Raw genomic sequence first — 18305 nt, forward strand, 5'->3', positions numbered from 1 at the left:
CAGGAGGAAGATGGCGGCGCCCGCGGCTGCAGTCGATCCTCAGGCGTCCGGGGGTCCTCGGCCCCCAGTGTGTCTGTTGGTGTTGGGGATGGCGGGGTCTGGGAAAACCACCTTCGTACAGGTGAGGTACATGGCGCGGGCGAAGCAGGTGTGCGCGAGAGGCGGTGGGAGGCCGGGGAAGGGAGGGGAGGGCTTCCCGAGGAGCGGGAGGGCCGGCGCGTGGCTTCCGGGGGTCCTCGGCGAGACCGCAAGGCGCCCGGAGTGCATACCTGGTGCCGCTTACACGTGGTGCTGCGGTTGTCCTGCCGGCAGAATTGCTGACTTGGAGGCAGAGGCTTACAAGTAACTGGCGATTCATAGAGTGCAGAGTGCTACCACACAGGCTTTGGGTATAGATGGCTAAAGAATTAGGTATTTCTTGTGCACCTGTCATAGTTCATGTGTGAACAGAAAAGGAGTGCTGTAATAAGTATAATAACTGCAACCCCACCTCTCCTCTGACAGTAGTCAGTTTGTTCTCTATGAGCCTGTTTCTATTTCTAACCTCACAGGGAGTTTGGATCATAAATTAGTTTTTAATTGAATTTGTTGGGGTGCAATTGGTTAATAAAATTACATCGGTTTCAGGTGTCCAGTCTGTAGTACATCTGTATATTGTATCGTGTTCTCCACCCCGTCAGGTCTCCTTCCTTCTCCATTTATCCCCCCCTTTGCCCTCTTCTACCAACCCGTGCCCTTCTTGCCCTCTGGCAGTCGCCGTGCTGTTGTCTGTGCCTGTGAGTTTTGTTCTTTGTTTAACCTCTTCACCTTTTTCACCCAGCACTGCAACCCTACTTCTCCTCTGACAGTTGTCAGTCTGTTCTCTATCCATGAGCCTGTTTCTATTTTGTTTATTTTGTTCATTAGATTCCACATATGAGTGAGATAATATGGATCATAAATTCTTAACTGGGCAGGTCTTGGTGGGTAGTCACACCCCAGCATATAACTTCTTTGGTAAAATGTTTACATGTGCTCTAAGCAAGTCCTGTTCATTTTTTTGTGTGTGTGGGCATCTGGGTTAACTCACCTTTTTTTTTTTTTAAACTTTTTTTTTTTTTAATATATTTTATTGATTTTTTACAGAGAGGAAGGGAGAGAGATGGAGAGCTAGAAACATCGATCAGCTGCCTCCTACACATCCCCCACTGGGGATGTGCATGCAACCCAGGTACATGCCCTTGACCGGAATCAAACCTGGGACCTTTCAGTCCGCAGGCCGATGCTCTATCCACTGAGCCAAACCGGTTTCGGCAACTCACCTTTGAAATGCCTCTTTTTCAAGAGAGCATGTAATCTTATTAACCATCCACTTTCCGCCTTTCTTTCTCCAACTTTATGTCATCTTCCTCCTTAATTCCAAATGCACAAGTAAAAGAAACTGCAAAACTTTCATTCTTCGGAGCATTTGCTGCCTGGTTACTGTCATCATTTTGAGGCAAACACAGGCAATGGGGATACAGTGAAAATGAGGCTGACAAGGTTCTGCATTCATGGTACTACTGGTTTATTGGAGGTGATAGGATAAAAACCCCACACAAAGCAAGTAAATAAGTGATGGAGGGAAGAGGAGGCTCTGTTAAATGGGTAATAAAGAAAGGTTGCATTTCAACTGAGAGTTGAATGTTGGAGGTGAGTATTTCAGATAGGGGGAAATGTCCTTTGTCCTCTTATCATGCCCTCTTTGTCTGTCTCCATCCCGCACCTCACATCTCTGCAGAGGCTCACAGGACATCTGCATAGCCAAGGCTCTCCGCCCTATGTGATCAATCTCGACCCAGCTGTGCATGAAGTTCCCTTTCCTGCCAATATTGGTGAGTAAACTACCATTTTGTAGAAAGTTTCTTGGAATGGAAACTCTCCAGCCTGCCAGTTTTCAATGCTTTCATTTTTTTCTAAACTACCTACTTTCATTTCCCATGGATTTGCTAGAATTCTTGAACAGGCTTCTGCCTTATTCACATTTTCTCTTTGTTTACTCCTTTCCCTTTGTTTCCTTTCTACTCAGTGTTATTTCTCCTTTCTGACCCTGAGGTATCAGGCTATTGTTGTTTGGGAAAATGAAGTGGCTTCTCACTTCTAGGCCCTAAACCCTTCAGCAGGCTCTGATATATGCACCTCTTTCTTTAGTTTACTAGGGGCTCAGTGCATGAATTCGTGCACCTTGAAAGGAACTGTGGACCACAAGGCTGTGGTGGGAACAGAGGCAGGACTTGGCCCATCCTCCATGCCCCCACCCAGCTCCTCCTGCCTTGGCCTCTGGTCCCTCTGTCTGCCGGCAGCCCCGGTCCCATGTGCTGACAGTGCCAGCCCCACTCACACCTGCTGACGACGCGGAGCAATTGAGGCCGGCGCCAGGAGCAGGTGTGAGCAGGGCCGGCATTGTCAGTGAGTGTGAGCTGTGGCTGCTGCCCTGATTGCCCCTCAGGAGTAGAGGGAGGTGGAGAAGCCCTCAGGGGTGATTGGGGCTGGCAGCGGCTCGCACCTGCTGACAGTGCCGAGTGATCGGGGCCGGTGCTGGCAGCTGGTGCAAGCAGGGCCGACACCAGCAGGTGCGAGCATGGCGGGACCGCAGTGCATAGGAGCAAAGAATTTTCAGTAACCACCAGAGGCTCACCGGACGACAGTGACTGGCGCCCTGCCTTGGTCTGGCGCCCCCGCTCACCTCCCCCATCGCGCCGTGGCCCTTTATGTTCCGTGCGCACCCCCTGGTGGTCAGTGCATGTCATAGTGACCGGTTGTTTGGTTGTCCCGCCCTTCGGTCTATTTGCATATTAGGGTTTTATATGTATAGATTTTTCTCAAAGTTTAGTTAGAGTATAATGGTTCTTGTGTGGTAGTTCACTTAATGATTTGCTTCCACTCCCAAAGTTACATGGAAAAATGTGCATAGGTATGCATATGTGCATTGTTTTGGGGGGAGGTACCCAGTTATCCTAATAGGAATCTGTGACTATAAAAAGATGAAAATGGAGGTGATCCAGTGTCATGTTTCTTGATAGGATCTAGGCTTCCTGATCTAGACTTTCACTGTGGTAATCTTTTTATCTCTTCTTAATCCTGTTAAGATGCTTATAACCCAAACAAAGGAAGGCCTTATATTAAGAAGCAGAGATTGTGCTCTGGCCAGTGTGGCTCAGTTAGGTGAGCATTGTCCTCTGCACTGAAGGTTTGCTGGATATATATGTATATACACACACACACACACACACACACACACACACACACACATATATATATGGCAAAGGATTTGGGGAAAAAAATCTCCCATCATCTCACTTAAAGGATGGAATTCTAATAGTTGATGGGGTAGGTTTATAGACTGGTAGATAGGTTTAGTTAGATATTACTGGATAAATTAATTCCTTTTTAAAAATCATGTCTGCATTACCTTTGTTATCAGTAGCAGTTAATAAGAAATAAACATTTTTTTCTTGATTTAGCGCCCTTTTTCTATTCATATGGTTACTGACAAGGTGTTTAAGTGCACAAAACTTTTCTCCCTATCTCAGAACATCTCAACCGTAGCTTGAGAAGTTGTAATCTAACATTCTTCATGGGGGACTTGACAGCTATCCTTTGTAAGGACAGGAACCATTGTGAAGCTGGTAGAAGAGAATGCTGACAAGAGAATACTAAAAGCTACTTTTCATTTCTTGCTGATAGAGAAAGTACAGGACACCTTCTGCCCTTCTATTCTTTTCCTCACAATTTTGCTTCTTTTTCATCACAGTTCAATGATCTTGGCTTAAAAATTACAAAACAAATTTGAAAAGTAACTCATGCTTAGAGGGAAACTTATTTTTTTTCCTCAGGGGATCAGAGATGACTTGAGAGACCTCTTGGCTTAGGATATTATTGGTGGAGAGCCTCAAGCTATATTGTTTTTTATGTGTTAAATTCTAATTAATTCTTCACCCTCTTTCCCCAGATATTCGTGACACTGTGAAGTATAAAGAAGTCATGAAACAGTATCCTTTTTTACGTCTTCTTTGGTGTTGACTCTCTCTCTGTATTTTGCAGCTTTGAAGGAATGTTTTTGGGTTTCCTTGTGAAATATACTAGCAAAATCATTTTGATTACTTTAAAGTCATTTTATTAGGAAAATGAAAGATGAAGCTGGGAAAAAGTATTGTAGGTGATTAGAAATATTCTTTGGACTTGCGATTTATTTTTTTTACCAAATTCCCAGACGGCAGGCTGTTGTAATTAGAGGGCGTAGATAATGAGAGGCTAGCTGGTAGTTTGCCTAGGACCCAGAAAGTAGCATTGCCTTGGAAGCTACATCCATTGGTCATCACCTCTTCAAACTGGGAAACCCAGAAATGAGTAGGATCACCTCTTGGTACATTGCTGTGTGAAATGTGTACTTTGCCTCTAGGTAAGTCTAGGTAGGAAAACTAATTATAATCAGCAAGTTGCTTGATTAGTGAGGATCAGAGCAAGGAGTGTTGTATAGATGATCTTAATAGCTAATGCTAGCAGGCTGTCACTGCCTGATGCATCTGTCTATTATGTTTTGGTCCCTTTAGTTTGTTCATTTTGCCTGGCCCTCCTTAAAACAACAAATAAATGAAGAAGATCTTGATGAATGTTTTCTATGAAGTTACAGCTGTGTGGTACATACTAAGTCAAGGATTAGCTTGCCAATATTCATTAATGGACCACTAATATTATAATGTTTGTGTGAGTGATGTCCTGGGTATGAGCTTTATCATCTGATTTCATCTATAAATAATTTAAATCCTCAACGTAGTGTTTAGATATGGACTTGGACCCAACGGTGGCATAGTGACCTCACTCAATCTCTTTGCTACTAGATTTGATCAGGTATGTCTGTCTGTTTTCACTCATATAGGCATGACTGTGTAAAAACCAATGGCTCTTAAATACCTTAGTTTGATAACATGTAGTTAACATGTTGGGAAAGAAGAGCAATTAACCTGGGATATAAATATCCTCCTATATAATAAAAGGCTAATATGCAAATTGTCCCCTCGACTGGGAGTTTGACCGGGAGTTCGACAGGGGGTGGGGCTGGCCTGCCAACCACCTTCGGCTCCTCCCCCTGGCTGCCCCCGCCTCTAATTTCCCCCCCACCCCAATTGGGGGCAGGGCTGGCCATCCAACCTCCCGCATCTCCTTCACCTGGTGGTCCCCTTCCCCTGGCTGGCCCAGCCTGATCACCCCGACTGGGGCAGGCTGACCGGACCTCACTCGTGCATGAATTCGTGCACCGGGTCTCCAGTAGAAAATAAATAGGCATTTTGGTAGACAGAGAAATAGGCTACTAGTATGAGAGGATGATCAGTTTTATGAACACTTCATATTTAATATTTGGGACAGCCAGTAAAACAAATACAGGAGACCGTGTTTGTTTCTTGATCTGTTATTGGCATATAGTGTTATCCTGAGGATGGAATAAAGGGATTGGGGGAGAGATGAGCTAGCAGGCATGGAGCAGAAAAATAATGGGGCTTTTTAAACTTGTGACAAATAGTTATCAGCTTCTCAGACCCTTGCCTTGTGCTCCAGGGTGCTGCAATGCTGCTGATGTGGTTTTGTTTCTGTGGTTCAGTGAGTTTATTAGTTGGTGTCCTGAGATTGAGAATACAGAGATTCAGTAGTTGATGGTACCTATAAAGCAGGCCACGTGGAGAGGGCCCTGTGATTTTATGCTGAAATCGGCTCCTGTTGTAATTGGCATCTTTTTCTTTTAGGTGATGAAATTTATTGAAAAGGCCCAGAACATGTCTAAGTAAGTGATTTCAGTTTAGCGCCTGTTTATTACTCTGTAGTTAACATGTTAACATGTTTCTAGGCTTTTTTGAAAGATTTTGGGTTAGCATTAAGTTTTGAAAGAATTTTGATTAAGATGAATCTATTAGAAGTGAAAAAAAGATAGTCAAGAAAATCATTAAGATGCTGTATAGTGTAGAGCTAAATTTAATAGTATTCTATCCCCAGCCTCTTTGGTATATGCCCATGGCTTCTTAGGAGATATTTTGAAACTTTGTCTCTGTTTTCTCTTGGGAAACCATATTTGTTGGTATTAAAATCTCTGAAACATCTTTCTAACTCTTATTTAAACGAATATAATTTACATAAATCAGAGAGAATAATTGTTTTTTAATTTTAAAAGCATCAAAATATAAAATAACGTATTTGTTCATGTTATTACCCACTGTTAATAGATTAACTGTTAATAGTTTTTTAATAGGTTTGCTTTTTAAAAAAAAGAAAGATAATTCATTATTTTGATAAAAAAAGATATATGACCCTTACAAAGAATTCAACTGGGTTGGTATGGTTCAGAGGTCATGCACCAGGAGATCATGGTTCGATTCCCCATCAGGGCACATGCCCAGGTTGTGGGCTTGATCCTCAGTAGGGAGCATGCAGGAGGCAGCTGATCCATGATTCTCTCTCATCATTGATGTTTCTGGCTCTCTCTCCTTCCCTCTTCCTTTCCCTCTGAAATCAGTAAAAATATATTTAAAAAAAAACCAATTCAAACCATACATAATTTAAAAGGTGCAGTTATCACCCACTAGACCAGCAATGGCGAACCTATGACACGCCTGTCAGAGGTGACATGTGAACTCATTTTTTTGGTTGATTTTTTTTTTGTTAAATGGCATTTAAATATATAAAATAAATATCAAAAATATAAATCTTTGTTTTACTATGGTTGCAAATATCAAAAAATTTCTATATGTGACACGGCACCAGAGTTAAGTTAGGGTTTTTCAAAATGCTGACATGCCGAGCTCAAAAGGTTCGCCATCACTGCACTAGACCCACTAGAAATAACTATCATTATTATTACTATCAGTGACTATCATTTCATATGTTTCTATGCATATATACATAAGTAGAAAAATGGAGGGATAGGTGTTTTGCAAAAATAGGATCATAAAAGAGGTAGTTTTAAAAAATATTTTTCTTGAGCCCCAGCTGGTTTGGCTCAGTGAATAGAGTGTTGGCCTGTGGACTGAAGGATCCTGGGTTCAATTCCCGTCAAGGGCACATGCCCAGGTTGCATGCTCAATCCCCTGTAGGGGGCATGCAGGAGACAGCTGATCAATGATTCTCGCTCATCATTGATGTTTCTCTCTCTCTCTCCCTCTTTCTTCCTCTCTGAAATCAAATATATATAAAAAAATCTTCCTTGAGATATAAACTCATATACCATAAAGTACACTCCTTTAATTTATACAATTTAGTGGTGTTTAGTATACTCATAAAATTGTGTATTGATTCCTACTATCTAATTTCAGAATGTTTTTATCCCAAAAGAAATGTCGTACACATTAGCAATCTTTCTTTTTCCCCAGCTCCTATTGGCTGCACCATTTTACATTCCCACCAGCAGTGTATGAGGGTCCCAGTTTCTCCAAGTCCTTGTCAATATTTGTTATATCTTTGTTTTTTATTATAACTGTCTTAGTGGGTGTGTGGGTGTGAGGTGGTATTGCAATATGGTTTTGATTTGTATTCCCTCCAGGATTAATGATATTGAGCATCATTTCATCTATTTATTGGTCATTGGTATATATTTGTAGAAGTGTCTATTTAAATTTTTTGCTCATTTTTAAAACAGCTTTATTGAGATATAAGTCACATTCCATGCAATTCTCCCATTTAAAGTGTACAATTCACTGACTTTTAGTATAGTCACAGAATTGTGCAACTATCAGCAATTTTAGATCATTTTCATCACCTCAACAAGAAACCCTGTATTCTTTAGCTATCACTCGCCTGTCCCACCCCCTCCCCTAAGCAACTGGATAGTTTCTCAAGAGACTTATATTCTGGTTTTTCTTACCTCATTTTTAATGCAATGTGTATCTATAACTATCACACAGTCCCCTGTGATCATTTGCAGTAATTTATGTACTGCTGCTCTTTTTTTTAAAAAAAAAATATATTCTATTGATTTTTTACAGAGAGGAAGGGAGAGGGATAGAGAGTTAGAAACATTGATGAGAGAGAAACATTGATCAGCTGCCTCCCGCACGCCCCCCACTGGGGATGTGCCCGCAACCAAGGTACATGCCCTTGACCAGAATTGAACCCGGGACCCCCCACTCTGCAGGCCGACGCTCTATCCACTGAGCCAAACCGGTTTGGGCTGCACTGCTGCTCTTATCCATTAGCATGAATATTGGACATTGAACAAAGCCTGGGGGAATGTGGTATGCATTTCAGAGACAACGGGAGGAAGGTAGACTTGGCAATGGGAAGAGGGTATTCCAGTGTTGGATAACCAGTAGTTTGGTGTTTTGTGTAATGGAATATTTTCAGCATTGTACAAGTGTAATACTTCTTTAATGGTCTTTCTTGACACAGATATGTCTTGATTGACACACCTGGGCAGATTGAAGTGTTCACCTGGTCAGCTTCTGGGACAATCATCACAGAGGCCCTGGTGAGTATTGTAGGTATTACTGAGAGCTAGACTCTTTTTATTGCCTGGGACCTTATGCAGAAGAGAGTAATTAAAGCTCTGTAAAATGGTTCTCTCTTGCTAAGATAGGAAAAACCTGGGGACAGATCATGAGCCCTCTGGCTAAGGCTTTGATTATTTTGTGGCTTTAGGCATCCTCATTTCCAACGATTGTCATTTATGTAATGGACACATCAAGAAGTACCAACCCAGTGACCTTCATGTCCAACATGCTCTATGCCTGCAGGTAATTGATTATTGCTGGGCATGATATCACATCAAGGTATGAGGCCTCCTCTTCTTTGAGTCCTGAGTGCTTATCCCTAGATTTGTGCTCATTCAGGTTTGCCACTCAGTTTAGTGGTTGTGAGTTGGGGAGGGGTCAGAAGAGAAAAGAGGCACATGTGCTTTTGGCATTCTCTGTCAGCAACTTCTCATCTTCCTCCTTGCTTGCTACAGAAAGAGGTAGTGTATGAATATGAATCTTCTGGTAGTTGCTCCCAGTTCAATGAAATCCAAGTCTAAATAAAACAGAGCTCCTTTTCTGTATAATGATAACATGGGAAATTATAACATGGGGAGAGATTATGAGTAAAAAGGTTTATCCATAATTCTAAAATACACAGGTTTGCCCCAACTGTGGTATGATTAGGAGAGGAAGGACATGCCTCACTAGGTTATGTGAGTACATTAGATCTAGGAGCAAGGCATGCCGTTATTGAAGCTGAGAGAATTTGATTTTTGGGGGTGCAGAAAAGCCATCACCAACATTTGCCCCTTCAAGTATGATTAGGGATGTCTCTTATTTGTTGCAAGAAATCCTAGTCCAAATAGAAATCTGATGACTGACAGCATTTGCTCATTTAAAAATATATATATATCTTTATTGATTTCAGAGAGGAAGGGAGAGGGAAAGAGAGATAGAAACATCAATGATGAGAGAGAAACATTGATTGGCTGCCTCCTGCACGTCCCCTTCTGGGGATCAAGCACACAACCCAGGCATGTGCCCTTGTCTGGAATTGAACCTGGGACCCTTCAGTCCATAGGCTGATGTTCTATCCACTGAGCCAAAACAGGTAGGGCCATTTGCTCATTTTTATATTAGTTGTTTAAAAGACAATTATTTGGTAAAAACAAGCAACCAGACACACACACACACAGAGAAAACAGAATCAGTAGCAAAGCATTCTTAAAGAAAGAGAGTTATGTGTGTGTGTTTGTTGTGATGGTGGGGGTGGTTTTTCTCTTGGGAGAGGAGGACATGTGCCTTGTAAGAATGGATACCTTATACTTAGAGTCTGAACTCAGTCCCCTTTACTCAATTCCAACTGACTGACATGGTAAACAAGAGCTGAAGTGTTTTTACTAATAATGTTTTGATGTTTGATTTTTTAGCATCTTGTACAAAACCAAGCTTCCTTTCATTGTGGTCATGAATAAAGTAAGTGGATCCTTCTGTTGTGATTCAGTACTGTATTTGTTTTTCATCAGAACTTTGTGTTATTGGAAGATTTGGAATAGGCGGGAAATGTTATTTAGAGGCAGGAGAGTAGATTCAAGCTTAACTGAAACAGTCGTGGGCACTTCTAGGGAGAAGATTCAGTCAGATTGAGTATTTATCACTGACTTTCATCCCACGTTATTTCAGCCTAGATAGAGCAGCCCCTCACTTGTAGGGTGTGGATTATTCCTCAGAATCGAGACAGTGGGCGGAGATGGGACTGCTAGTCTATTGGAAGTGGCAACTAAAACAAAAAGACAAACCTTCCCTGTTGGTTGATAGCTAGGACAGCAGACTAGTTGACTGTAGAGCCTGGACTGGGCTGGCATCCACCGTGGTCATGGTGACTTGGCAGTGGATCGTGAAGAGAACATGTAACTTCATTTAATTAACTCCATACAGCAGTCTTGGTTCTTTATGGCTTGTTGTAGTGGAAGAGGAACTGGGGAAAGCAGAGAAAGAAAATATATGAATGATTGCTTTCTTTCTTTATTTTTATTGCATTTATTGGGTGACATTGGTTAATAACACTATATATGTTTCAGATGTACAATTCTGTAATACATCATCTGTACACTATTGTGTGTTCATCACCCCAAGTCAAGTCTCCTTCCGTCACTATTTGTCCCCCATACCCTCTTCTACCTCCCCTCACCCCTGAATAATTGCTTGTTATTATCACTACTTAATTAAAAAAAGGGGGGGAGGGGCATTATTTGGTCTCTAAACTCATCTCTGGTTTCTCATAGTTGGCTTCTCTCTGTTGCAGACTGACATCATTGATCACAGCTTTGCAGTGGAATGGATGCAAGATTTTGAGGCTTTCCAAGATGCCTTGAATCAAGAGACTACATATGTCAGTAACCTGACTCATTCAATGAGCTTGGTGTTAGATGAATTTTACAGCTCACTCAGGGTAAACTTTCTCTTCTGCTCATACCGACAGTTTCCCCAGATAACCTCTTAACCCAATAGGGCTGGCTTTGAACCATCTTAGGAAGGAAGTTCCTTACTTTTTGAAAAGTAAATTTTAAAGCATTAACTTATTAAATACTGGAGGTTTATAGATGAATAGATAGAGACCCTACCCTCAGAGAGTTTATGGTCTAGTTAGAGAGAAGGCTACACACAGAATTAAAACAGAATTAAGAAAGATTGGAATTTGGCCCTGATGGTAGTGAGAGGGAAGATCCCTTGACATGAGAAATGTTGGAGGATATAGCTTTAGAGGTATGCTTTGAAGGAAGGGTAAGATTTGTATAAGCAAAAGTGGGTGTGGGTGGCAGAGCGTATGTTAATTGCCCAAGTAAAGGCACTGAGATACTAATTTTCATAGAGAACAGACAGTGGTTTGATTTGATAGAGAATAGATAAAAAGCCCTGCTACTTGTTTGTCCCTAATTATCTTTCTTGTTCAATTCTCTATTTTCCTTAGACTTATTTCCATGACTTTTTAGTAGACATGCTGCTTTCTGGTTTAGCTTTTATTCTTTGCCAGAGACTTCTTTAAGTATCTGAACTTCTTTGTGAAGATTTTTATGAAATTTGAACAAAATAATCTACACCATTAAAAAATATACATCTCTTTGCTCAGTGGCATTAATGTTGCTTTTGTCAGGTGGTAGGTGTGTCTGCTGTTCTGGGTACAGGCTTAGATGAACTCTTCGTGCAAGTCACCAGTGCTGCGGAAGAATATGAACGGTGAGAACAAAGGAGAATTCTATTGATGACATTCTTAATGACCCACAATTCTGATATGATAGCAATTTTGCCAGGCAAAGCTTTTTGGTTTTCATAGTATATATATTACATTTGCCATGCGTATGTGTACTGACCACACTTAGGGGTAACTAATCCCCATTAACTGTTTTTAAAAAATAGGAGTATAAAATCTTCACTGTATTTAATGAGTAAGAGCAGGCAGGAGTCACCAGACTTTTTGTGAAAAGCCACGTAATAATCATTTTAGACTTCGTGGACTTTGTGATCTCTCTTGCAACTGTTCAACTCTGTCGTTGTAGCAAAAAAGCATCCATTGACAGTTTATAAATGAACGAACGTGGCTGTGTTCCAGTAAAACATTATTATAAAAATAGGCAGCAGACTTGATTTGGCCGTTTTCCACATTGGATGACCCCATTAGCTTTAATGCTTTGGAGTCAGACAGTTAAGAGTTGGCTTTCTGTTTCCTCCACTTAATGAGTAACTTCTGCAAGTTTCCTCAGTTGTAGTTCAGGGATAATAGCATGGATTGCTAAGGTCGTTGTGAGAATTATTTGAGAAAACATCTGGAGCACCCAGTGCAATTGCTGCCACATAGTAAGCACATTTCATAATAAATGATTGTTATCACTTGTCATAATTAATATTGGAATTCCATTTACCTAAAGGAAAGTGGAGTCAGAGCATGTAGATACTTTCCTTAGGTCTGTAGCTGTTAGTTGGCTGCATCCCCACATGCTCCTGTGGCCCCATAATTAGCAAGATCCTAACAAACACATTGTAGTTTTCAGACACATTTTTTTGAGTTTGATTCATTAGATAAGGGTTTTGTGTGTGTGTGTGTGTGTGTGTGATCATGTGTGACCAAAGCCTTAGGAAAAGACTGTTTTGTGTCCTTTCATAGTTGCCCTGTTAAAACCACATAATTAAAAGTTAATATATATTGGGCTTCCTGAACCCAACAGTCCTCGCTTCTTTTACTCATCTCAAATGTTTATCCATATGAATGCTAATAAGCTCATTAGTCAATGTCTCTAGAGTTAATCTTTCCAGCTCAGCAGTCAGAGATTTTTCTTTTTTCTAGTTTCCTGGGTGAGGACAGGTACCTTGGCTTTAAAAAAAAAAAAAAAATATATATATATATATATATTGATTTCAGAGAGGAAGGAAGGAGAAGAGGTAGAAACATCAATGAGAGAGAATCATTGATCGCCTGCCTCCTGCACACCCCCTACTGGGGATCAAGGCCGCAACCCAGGCATGTGCCCTTGGCCGGAATCGTACTTGGGACTCTTCAGTCCACAGACTGACGCTCTGTCCACTGAGCCAAGCCGGCTAGGGCGGTACCTTGGCTTTTAATTCCATAGGGATAGCATTTCAGTGAGTTACACTTGTTATGCCTGACATAAGACCTTTTTTTATTTTCAGATCTCTAGGAAAACAGAGGGATGTGCGGGCAGGCAGGACATAGTTTAAACACAGCAATTTAGAAATTGTTTCTCTTTCAGGGAGTATCGTCCTGAATATGAACGTCTGAAGAAATCACTGGTAAGAGAGGAGGCTGATTGTGTGTTTTAGGGCCACTAAAAAAACAACCTCAAACCATACACTTCTCCCCCTGCCATTAATACTTTTGTTTCGGCCATCAGTGTGTCTTTTAGATACTTGTTAATTTAAATTTATAAATGTCTATGTGTGCTGTCTGGATGTAGAAAGGCCCCTTAAATTATTTTTCTTTTCTTTATTTGAAGTTTTAAAAGCCAGATTTTTCTGCCCTGGCAAGGAAACTCAATGGTTAGAGCGTCATTCTGATATGCCAACAAATTGATGTGTCCTCGCCCCCTCCCATTCCCCTCCCTCTAAAATCAATATATTTAAAAAAAATTTTTAAATCAGATTTTCTTGTTGTATGTGCTAAGCCCTTATTGCACTCTACCCCCGCCCCTACTCCAAGGTCCATTTAAAGGCTAGTTGTAGAGTTTTGTTTAGGAAAAGAGAGGTGGTTCACAACTCTCATTTCAACGGATCAGGTGTCCTGTCCCCATTGGTCGCACTGGGCTCCATATCACCGAGCCTTATTGCTGTATCTGCTTGAGGGGTCTTTTGGTGTATTTTGTGTCCAGTTCCTGGAACTTCTGATTCAGTCTCCAGAGCCCTCCAGCCTGAACTGCTAATTTGGGCCCATACTGCTCAGTGTTTCTATCCATATCAGCCATCCCTTATCTGCCTCAATGTTTAGGAAGTCTCTGGCATTTGTATAATTGGTCATCTCCAATCAGAAGATACATCTGACTTGGGGCTCTTTTTTGGATCTAATGATAGTCTTTTTCTACATGTACAGGCCAGTGCACAGAACCAGCAGCAGAAAGAACAACTAGAACGCCTTCAGAAAGATATGGGCTCTGTTGCCTTGGACACAGGAGCTGCTACAGGTATTGGAGGGTCTCTGGTGTTAGGGACTGAAAGTGGATATGTTATTTCTACTCGGCAGGAAGACACTTATATTTAAGAGCGGAAAGATAAGAGGGGGATGTTTTCCTTATGTAGGGTTTGCATATTTCTTATTAAATTTATTTCAAGGATTTTTTTCTTTTTAGTGTTGGAAATAGTTTTTTTGAACGATTATATCTTCTGATGATGTTTGTGTGTACAAAACTTTTAATTTTTGTACATTAGTTTTTTTATTCTGCTACTTTTGAGTTAGTTTTGTCATTGATTCTCTAGGGATTTCTAGGTTGGTACTCATAGTTAAATGTATACACTCCCACCCATCCACACTTACTGATAGGCTGGCCTTTAAAGGAGTGAAGTTCTATTCAGGAAAGCTATTGCTATACTCCTAGTAGAGAACATGCAAAGCTGCTTGAAGGAGATGCTAGAAATGGACTGGGTTGACCAGTTACATGAACTTGCCTATGCTGTCCTGGTTGCACACCTCAGCAACATCAATTTCTATGTGCTGTGGTCTTTGGAATCACTCATGAATACACGAAGTGGCAACTGTTAAATCTGTTGCAAAGGGTCTGCTGTCCCTAGATAACCTGCTAAAAGTTGGAGGAGTTTCAGTCAGTCACTTGAGGAAATCACAAGTACAGTTGTGTAATTCTGAGTTGGGCACAGAATGAAGCAGTGACAGTTGGCACACCATGCCGTCATTCTTTCTCAGGGCCGGGCCACTTGAGCTTTGTGCCCCTTGGTGTTGCTGCTTTTTGACACCCTACTCCCCAGCTCATCCTGCTTGACCTCTTAGGCACCTGAAGAGAGAGTGGTCATGTCCTCCCATGGCTTTAGGTTACTTGGCACGGTTTCAGGTTCTTACAGAAACCGACCCCTGTAGGCAGAATCCCCTGCCGAGGAATGACCTGATTATACTTCTTCCTGATTATTGGAGCTCAGCCCTATGGAGTTTCCCTAAGTAGGGAATTTGCCTCTATTATTATATTCAGTTTTCCATAATCTCCCCCCACCCATCTTATTTCTGAATAATACCCTGGTTCCTCTGCTCTGGGTCATTTTACACTGTGCTCTCTTCTGACCCTTTCTGCACTTAATTTCCACCAGGAAGCTTCCTCGGTGCTCCACACTGACCCTTGACTCACCAGCACTCTGGATCTGCTCGAACGTCTTGAGCCTTCATAAGGAAATGCATAGTCTATTCTAACCTGTCAGCTATTAAAAATGAATGAGCCTGGCTGGCATGGCTTAGGGGTTGAGCATCGACCTATGAGCCTGGGGGTCACGATTGGATTCCCCGTCAGGACATATGCTTGGGTTGTGGGCTCGATCCCCAGTGTGGGGCATGTGGGAGGCAGCCAATTAATGATTCTCTCTCATCATTGATGTTTCTCTCTCTCTCCCTCTCCCTTCTTCTCTGAAATCAATTAAAAATATATATTTTTATAAAGAATGACATTCCGCCCTGACTGGTTTGGCTCAGTGGATAGAGTGTCGGCCTGCTGACTCAAGGGTCCCAGGTTCGATTCCAGTCAAGGGCATGTACCTTGGTTGCAGGCACGTCCCCAGTGGGGAGTGTGCAGGAGGCAGTTGATTGATATTTCTCTCTCATCGATGTTTCTAACTCTCTATCCCTCTCCCTTCCTCTCTGTAAAAAATCAATAAAATATATTTTAAAAAAAATGACATTCCTACTAAGACAAGCTACTTGAGAATTATTTTCCTTAGTTTAAAAACAAGATCTTCAGCCCTAGCTGGTTTTGCTCAGTGGTTAGAGCGCCAGGCTGTGGACTGAAGGGTCTTGAGTTTGATTTCGGTCAGGGGCACATGCCCGGGTTGCAGGCTCAATCCCCAAAAGGGAGTGTGCAGGAGGCAGCCAATCAATGATTCTCTCTCATCATCGATGTTTCTATCTCTCCCTCTCCCTTCCTCTCTGAAATCAATAAAAAAATATATTAAATGCCGAAACCGGTTTGGCTCAGTGGATAGAGCGTCGGCCTGCGGACTGAAAGGTCCCGGGTTCGATTCCGGTCAAGGGCATGTACGTTGGTTTCGGGCACACTCCCAGTAGGAGATGTGCAGGAGGCAGCTGGTCAATGTTTCTCTCTCATCGATGTTTCTAACTCTCTATCCCTCTCCCTTCCTCTCTGTAAAAAATCAATAAAATATATTAAAAAATATATATATTAAAGAAAAACAAAACCTAAAAAATAAAAAGACCTCTTGACTTATTAGAATAGTGAAAGCACTTTGTGAATTAGACTTGAAATGTTATGTGGTATTAACAATACATTTGGGAGAAGTAGGATCCTGCATTTTATCATGACCACTTTCATCCATCCAAATTAAAAATGGTAGTTATTTACCGATTCAGAATCACCTTTTGGAGGAGGCATGTGTTCATGACATGCTGCTGGTGTTTTCTCTGTAGACAGCTTACCTTCTGGGCGGGACCCTTCTGACTTGATCCTGACTCGGGGAACCTTGGATGAAGAGGATGAAGAAGCAGACAGCGACACTGATGATATTGACCACAGAGGTGAGAGGTGGCTCATGAAAACAGACTAGTTGCTTATCCTCACATAGTTTGGTCAGGACCTTCTTGTTAAGAGAAGGTCTTGAATATGCATCCAGTAATAGGGGAGAGGAGCCATAGCCAATTGCTCAGTGGTTAGAGAATTGTCCTGCAGATTGAAGGGTTGCAAGTTAGATTCTGGTCAGGGGCATGTACCTCGGTTGTAGGCTTGATCCCCAGCCTCAGTCTGGGTGTGTATGGGAGGCAACCAATCTATGTGTGTCTCTCACATCGATGTTTCTCTCTCACTCTCTCCCCCTCCCTTTCACTCTGTCTAAAAAGAAAAAAAATCAATGGAAAAAATATCCTTGGGTGAGTATTAACAAAAAAGAAAAAAAATTGGGGGGAGAGGAGATGGTTAAGGTATAGCACCAGGAAAGAGTCTCCTGCATTGGGAGTTCCTGGCCTTCCTGCTGAATGGTTAATATTGAGCTGATTACAGGCCTTTTATTATCTGTCTTCTCAAGTTAGGTCCTGACTCAGTCTAAGGAATCTAGGATTTTGTTTATTGTAATTGCTTTAAGAATACATAAGGAGGCCTCAGCAGACCTGAACTAGTCAGAAGAGACTACAAGTAACACTTTGAGGTTAAAATGGCTCTGGAAACCCAAAAGGGTTAACTTGGCATAGTTTTATGGAATGTGAACAGAATCTATTTCTTGAAACAACCCTTTTAGATCCTCGCTATGACCAAGAGCAAACTTCTCTTTATTCCAGTGTACTGGATGCTAACATGTAAAGTGCCTCATGTAATCAGATTTATTGAAGTATAATTTATAGAGTAAAATCCACCTTTTAAAAGTTTCTAGTTTGGTGAGTTGTGCATTCCCGCCCCAAATTATAAGAGAACGTTTATTTAGAAAGTTACAGAGGTAGTAGAAGTGAGGCCCTCCAAGAGGGCCCTTGGAGCTTAGGAGAGAGAAAGGCAAAGGGAAGGTGCCTTTGGGGAAGAAGAAAAGGATGGGAAAAGCTCAGGCATGAGAGAGGAGTTTTAACACATCTAGTCTTGTAACCACCGTCATAATCAAGATACAGAACACCCATTACCCCCGAAGTTCTCTCATGCCGTTTTTATTCAGTCCCTTCCTGCATACCTAGTTCCCGGCAATCACTGATCTAATTTCTGTTCCTATAATTTTGCCTTTTCCAGATTGTCATATAATTGGAATGACAGTATTTCACTTGCGTTCAACTTTTTTCAGTCAGTGTAATGCTTTTGTGATTTGTTGCATGTATTAGTAGTGTTTTTTACATGTGAGTAATACTCCATTATATGGATCTATCACAACTTGTGCATTCACCACCTGGTTGACATTTGGGTTATTTCCAGATTTTAACTCTGATAACTAAAGCTGCTATTAACATTCATTAACAGATCTTGGTGTGGACATGTTTTCATTTCCTTTGGATAAAAATAGAAGTGGAACCTCATTTTAGTTACTTTATGAGGGGTTCCCTCCCCCCTCCCCCCCACTTACAGATAAAAGAAACTGTACATTTGGGGCCACATGGTAAGCATGCTCTGGGAGATTTTTCCTGACTGCGAGGAGTGAACACTTAGT

The 18305-nt window shown here is 41.6% G+C and overlaps 1 protein-coding gene across 2 annotated transcripts in view; it reads left to right on the forward strand.

The window, feature by feature from the left end:
• GPN1 (GPN-loop GTPase 1) overlaps window positions 1–18305 on the forward strand; it is a 23591-nt gene continuing 5286 nt past the window's right edge. For both annotated transcript variants that reach the window (XM_070428911.1, XM_070428912.1), the window contains exons 1-13: window positions 1–121; window positions 1760–1853; window positions 3971–4010; window positions 4803–4869; window positions 5760–5797; window positions 8392–8470; window positions 8641–8735; window positions 9887–9932; window positions 10762–10908; window positions 11611–11693; window positions 13223–13262; window positions 14056–14146; window positions 16600–16707. In XM_070428911.1, coding sequence (XP_070285012.1) covers window positions 11–121; window positions 1760–1853; window positions 3971–4010; window positions 4803–4869; window positions 5760–5797; window positions 8392–8470; window positions 8641–8735; window positions 9887–9932; window positions 10762–10908; window positions 11611–11693; window positions 13223–13262; window positions 14056–14146; window positions 16600–16707 — 1039 coding nt within the window. In that variant the 5' untranslated portion in view covers window positions 1–10. The remainder of the gene's footprint in view (window positions 122–1759; window positions 1854–3970; window positions 4011–4802; window positions 4870–5759; window positions 5798–8391; window positions 8471–8640; window positions 8736–9886; window positions 9933–10761; window positions 10909–11610; window positions 11694–13222; window positions 13263–14055; window positions 14147–16599; window positions 16708–18305) is intronic.

This window comes from Myotis yumanensis, unplaced genomic scaffold (genome assembly GCF_028538775.1).
Source record: "Myotis yumanensis isolate MYYU_CA2020_CCGP unplaced genomic scaffold, mMyoYum1.0.hap1 SCAF_11, whole genome shotgun sequence".
Classification (NCBI taxonomy): Eukaryota; Metazoa; Chordata; class Mammalia; order Chiroptera; family Vespertilionidae; genus Myotis; species Myotis yumanensis.